The following is a 6,167-nucleotide window of genomic DNA, read 5'->3' on the forward strand; positions in this document are numbered from 1 at the left end:
TAATTTCCCAACATTCATTCTAACTTCTGAGAATGCTCAAGATCATAAAATCAATCCTTCTAAGAATGCTCAAGATCCTTAAGTACACATGGGGACATCCAATATAATAAGTGCAAAGAAAATTTTCAATGATTCTAAAGACACTCTCAAAAATTTCAAATAGCAAAGTGCCTTCAAATAGAGGCTTTGTTGGTGGTGATCCACTCAACATAACATCTTAGAAGATGTTATATTGGTTCATTTTATGTGGGCAATTTTGAAAATGCGCTTTGTGCACACTCTTTAGATCTTTTATGGTAGACCGAAGATGACCATACATAACATCGACATCATCAAGGGCCATCGCTTCCATTGCAATTGCCTCCATATCATCGGTGCTTGGAACGTGCACCACCACCTTCCAAATCAAGCAAAATTATCCTCATTACATTGAATTAGAGTTGTCATCACAAATAGGTAAAATAGTGCAATGAAATTTATTTTCTTATCACATACCTCTTCGGCGAGCCTTTCAATGAATCTTGAGGGCTTTTTGATAATCCTACATGATATACTTGTTGTAGACATCTACACAAGGACAATTTTAAGGGTTTAGTATTTTGAATGTACATGATTTCTTGAAATTACCAAGAGACATTTTTTTCGCTTACATTCGAACGATTCCCATTGCCCGCAGAAGCAAGAACTTGGTTGGTCAGATCACTCAATGCCTATGTAGGATGAGACATATCAATACTTCATTGTACATTCTTGCATAATTGGAGTTCAAAACAAGACATACCTTTCTTTCATTAATTGATTGTTTGTTTGTCCTCTTTTTCAAAGGTTTTTCTCTACCATTGTTCTACTCAAGAGAGAAGACCCTATTGAGTATATGTCACGCAATATATGTATCTAATCTTGTAGACATTCAAAGCATGAAACACATGGTGTTAGTGCTTACCATCATCATCATCATGGAAGAGATGCTAGCGAATTGGATTGACATTGATTGCTTTATCCTAGACATCATTACTTGAAAACCTTAGAGAATTGGAGATGGAGAGAGAGAGAGGTCAATTTGCTCTTTGTCTATATTTATATAAACATCTAGAGCTAATTTTGGGTTGATCATTTGTTAGCTCACTTCATCCTCAACTACTGCATGTTTGCTAAAATCTAAATGTTGCAACTTGGAGCACTCCATTTTGAGCCACTTGAATGAGATGAAATCATAGGCTCCTACCAATATTTTAGAGTCAGCAACTAATCTAAAGAACCCTTATTATGCAACAAGAAAGAACTGACTGAAAAATCATATCCACCAATTGCATAATTTTTAAATACAAAAGTGAGGTGTAGTTGCATAAGTCAAATGAAATGTGTGTGTGTGTGTGTGTGTGTGTGTTTGTTTTGAGAGAGAGAGAGAGAGAGAGAGAGAGAGAGTTGGAGACTAACTTGTTCACCCATCCACTCATTTTCTGGATTGTGCGAATAATCATTAGAAGCATTCATCATACTTACATGATGGTCACATCCATATAGAATCTCACCCCAAATGGTATGAACCGTGTTGGTCAATTTCTCTACCTGATGTTCTAGATTACTCAAAGGTGCCATCAAAATAAACTTTTGATAGGTTAATTGGCCCGTGAAATTCACCAAGAGGGGTCCCCCAAGCAAAAAAAAAAAAAAAAAGGTATGCCAAAGTGTTTCGTTAAGGGGAATCTACAAAGATCTCTTGGCCTTAGGAGAAAGGCAAAAGGAAAGGGCATACTTTGCATTTTGAACAATTTTTTTTTAGAGAAAATGAAATGCTCATATGAGCTTGACTGAAAGGTTTTTAATGGGAGTGCTAAAAGACAAGCAAGTGAAAGAGAGGGAAGGCGGGGGAGGGGGATTTTTATGCACGCGACCAAAAGATAAGCCAATGGCAGGGATTGAGAAGACAATTGACGCGCATGCTAAGATGCCGTACCAACTTTGTTTTTTTTTTCTATGGTGGTCTTTGTATGCATGCATATGGTTACACACGGTACACTAGCTTGGTGCAAATTATCCTCTATTTGTGCAACGTGCTGAGAAGGATCTAGGATCTCTAATGTTTGGAAATAAATAATGAGCCATGATTTTAGAGACTAGTGAATAGATCGGTTGCGAAGGGAAAATGGAATCTCTTGAAATTCCATTTTGGGCTTATTCGAGGGCATCCGAGAAGATCTTTTGTTGGAAATCAGAGTTTCCGAATCTTTTTGTTCCCAGATTACCCCAGATAGTTTGTCGCAAACTCCCAAAATGCCCTTCAAATTTTCGTGCAACGTGCTGAGAACGATCTCTAACATTTGGAAATAAATAATGAGCCATGATTTTAGAGACTAGTGAATAGATGGGTTGCGAAGGGAAAATGGTATTCGAGGGCATCCGAGAAGATATTTTGTCGGAGATCGGAGTTTTCAAATCTTTTTATCGCCAGATTACCCCAGATAGTTTGTCACAAATAAATAAATAATGAGCCATGATTTTAGAGACTAGTGAATAGATGGGTTGCGAAGGGAAAATGGAATCTCTTGAAATTCAAATTTGGGCTTATTCGAGGACATCTGAGAAGATATTTTGTTGGAGATCGGAGTTTCCGAATCTTTTTATAGCCAGATTACCCCAGATAGTTTGTCGCAAATTCCCAAAATGCTCTTCAAATTTTTCAAAATTCCCAAAATACCCTGGTTTTGAGATTAAATTTCTCCAAAGGTAAAGAAATTCGCAGCTTTTCATAAGAAGTCGACTGATTGTCTATCAATGCAATTTTGTAAGGAATTTGAGTTAGTTATGTAGGCTTTGGAGACGAATTGCTTCATTTTATTGGGTCCATCTTGCATTTCAATAATTAATTAAGGAAGAATATTCGTTTTGGCTCCATCGCGCAAAGGAAAAAGCTGCCTGGTCGTCCGTTCTCACGCTACGATGCACACCAACCAGGTCTGCGTAGATCCCGTGATGTTGGTTTGCGTCCTCCGACCATTGCAGCTGCTTCTCCTGGTTGAACTCTGGCGTGTTCGCACACCGACTGTGATTCCTGCAGGGTCATGCCATCCCCTCAACATATGCGCACCTGTATCTCTACCACCACCCTCAACCACTCACCCACCCACCCATCCACCCTCCCAAAGGCTGGTCGACTGCATACCATTGGGTGATCGACATGGGAGAGAGATCCTCTATGCCAGCAACATCTTCCCATGCTTGCCGTGCAACCTCACCCTCTGCAATGTTGTGAGCATTTTCCTCCCTGTCATCCCAAGCATCGTCCTCCCTCTCATGCCACCGCTACCCCACACACCCAATGTGTTGCCATGGATGATAGTGAGCAGCAGTGTGACCTGAACACAAGCTGGCCATCGAGGCCTTTGGAGTGCCACGACTGACAAGCGAGCTGGAATGCCCAATCCAACAGCACACCTCCTATCATCTACATAGCAAAAAAATCCTTTCCGTTTGCCTCCGTGTACACTTGGCATTCTTGCTCTCTCTCTCTCTCTCTCTCTCTCTCTCTCTCTCTCTCTCTCTCCACGCTATATCTCCCGGCTTTTTCACCCACCTGTCCACATGGCAAGCCTTTTTTTTCCAAAGTTCAACCAGATTTCTTTTTGCTTTGTAAAGTATTTTGCTAGATTCCTACAAAAGGAAATGAAAAAAAGATTAGAGCAACATATACTTGCATGCTAAGCACTCGAAAACGGATCTCAATTGTCGAAAAGAAATAAAGATGAGAAAATTTTGAAGAATTCAGCGATGCCACGTGTGTGTGTGTGAGAGAGAGAGAGAGAGAGACTCGTCTATCGGTAGGAGCGGAGCTCAGACAAAGGTTTTTTTTTCGTTCGGCATCATGGGAGCAATGTCTCTCTGATCGTGCATGCCATGGCTAGGACAAGGAAAGGCAGGGAGCAGACCGCTGTGATGGCAGATCAAGCTACACACTTTGTCAGGCCTTCTCTCTCTCTCTCTTTCTCTCTCTCCTCAAGTGTGTGCGGCCCTCGCTGCTTTTGCTACCTAGAAAGGCTCGCTGCGGTGGTGTGATGCGATGGTCGAGACCATGTAGTGCATGAGATTGGGGTTGGATTGGGCAGAGAGCACTGATGTGAGGAGCACAGCAATAGCTACGCGCCGGAGGGGTAGGGGCTACGTGAGAACAATCCAAACAAGGGAGTTTCGCTTTTACCTAGGCTTGCGAATTCAGAATCTGATGAAGATTTGGGCTAATACAATGCGAGTAGAGTCACTGCAGAAAGCTAAGTTTACAGTCTATATATTGAGAGTTTACTAATTACCAAACAAACAAACACAAAGTTTACAGTCTATATTGAGAGTTTACTAATTACCAAAAAGATAAACACACACGCACACACCCACAAACACAACGCCCACCCCACCCCCCCACCCCAAAAAAACACACATGCACACACAACAAAACAAAAAGCAACAAGTAGGGGGTACCCAATGATGAAAAAGGTTTAAAAAAAGCGAATCTGAGTTGATCCGTCTCCAAGCGAAGAGCGAGGCAATGATGACGGTGCTTAGAAGGCATCAACAAGGCTTGGGGCAACCGGCAGCAGCAGGGTGCAGATCACCAAGAAGCTACAGGGTACAAGGATCGCATGCAAGCCTTCAGGATTAATTAGCGAGAAATGGAGCTCGCACGTAGTGGGCGACGAGCAGAGAAAGAAAGGTGTTGGACGATGAGCACAGAAAGAAAGGTGGCAGGTGGTTCGATCGGCAACCAACAACTTGCCGTAGGCGGGCCAGGGGAAAATAGTAGGTCCACACATGAAAATTTAAAGGTATCATGACTTGTACCATAGAATTCAAAAGACGTTTTGCTGTTACAGACATTGAACACTATATAATAAAGTGCAGTGAGTCATAATACATTCATTTACAAAGTAAAACTGATAGGAAATAATAACATTCTGTTTTACTTACACTAGAAAGCTTTAAAATTTTTGTTGGAATGTCTTTATCTTTGCAAGATGACTGCTTCACATGTGATGTGTCAATACACCCAATATTAAAGACATCATGTTGATTTGAGCTACCTCTTGTAAGCTCTATAGTTGGGCCTTTTTCTGACACACTCACAAGATTCGTATCAAAAGTCAATTCCTATCAAATGATAAACAATATAAAAAGTATGAGTAGGCCCATGGAACAGCATGCCTGGATTCACCTACACAAGCCTTCAAGATGCCCGCATTGCCTCCCGGCTGGATAGATGCTACTGCTCTCATCAAGCTGACTGGATCTCATCATCGTTAGAGATGAAGGTAATCGCAACAAAAAGCCTCTCAGATCACATGCAATTACACTTACAACTCAAGAAAGATAAAAGGGGGGGGGGGGGGGGGGGGGGGGGATCCCTCAGAGGGGAGAAAAAACTTCTTGTTACAGGGACACACTAGTTCAAAGACCCTCTCTTCAGAAGCATCACCAAGAAAGCATTGAGGAAGCTCAAGAAAGATGTGGGGATGAATAAACCTAGTGTTTGGAAGATATTTGTTCAGAGTTTACAGAAAGCTATCAAAACTTTGGGCCCGCGGGTTAAAAAAGCCAATGAGGCACATATCAAACATCTCACAGAGGAGGTAGCGCACCTAGCCTCTAAGAAGGTTGCCGGACTGGCTACCGAGGATGAGCACAAGCGATGGCTTGAAGCTAAATCTTACTTGGCCAACGATTAGCTGGAGGAAATCAAGAAGGCGAGATTGCTATCTAGGGAAACTTTCCTTCAATAACCAAGCACATTTTTGTAGAGCTCTGAAAGTGAGGAAAAGTCGAGGCCGTGTGCAAATACTCGATGATGAGAAAGGGAATACAATTCAAAACCAAGATGAGATGGCTACACTTATGCTCAAGTACCTCAGCCAGATTATCGGCCAGCCAGAGACCCGATCTCAGGAAGTGAAAGAAGCCGGAGCATCTTTACTTGGGAGTGTTGAGAAGAAGGTTCCCCATGAGGAAGCCAACCGCATGGAAAATTAAGGCCTTCTCTGAGGAGGAATTCTCAGCGGCACTAAAAGCTCTTTGGCAATGAAGAGTCCCCCATATGGGATGGACTGAAAGCTGAATTCTTCAGGGAATTTTGGGATGATCTCAAGGGTCTAGTCACACGGATGGCCAATCAAGTTGTTTTCGAA

General features: G+C 42.0%; 1 protein-coding gene across 1 annotated transcript; it reads right to left on the reverse strand.

The window, feature by feature from the left end:
• Positions 1-217: 217 nt before the first annotated feature.
• Positions 218-3,445, reverse strand: LOC147442725 (uncharacterized). The gene is made up of 6 exons (XM_086529699.1): positions 3,357-3,445; positions 3,164-3,265; positions 2,953-3,052; positions 651-710; positions 496-567; positions 218-397 (listed from the first exon to the last, which is right to left on the reverse strand). The coding sequence occupies exons 1-6, from the start codon at positions 3,443-3,445 to the stop codon at positions 218-220; spliced, it is 603 nt and encodes a 200-aa protein (XP_086385825.1).
• Between the last annotated feature and the right edge of the window lie 2,722 nt (positions 3,446-6,167).

Source organism: Adiantum capillus-veneris, chromosome 14 (assembly GCF_014529385.1).
Source record: "Adiantum capillus-veneris isolate H3 chromosome 14, ASM1452938v2, whole genome shotgun sequence".
In the NCBI taxonomy this organism is placed as follows: Eukaryota; Viridiplantae; Streptophyta; class Polypodiopsida; order Polypodiales; family Pteridaceae; genus Adiantum; species Adiantum capillus-veneris.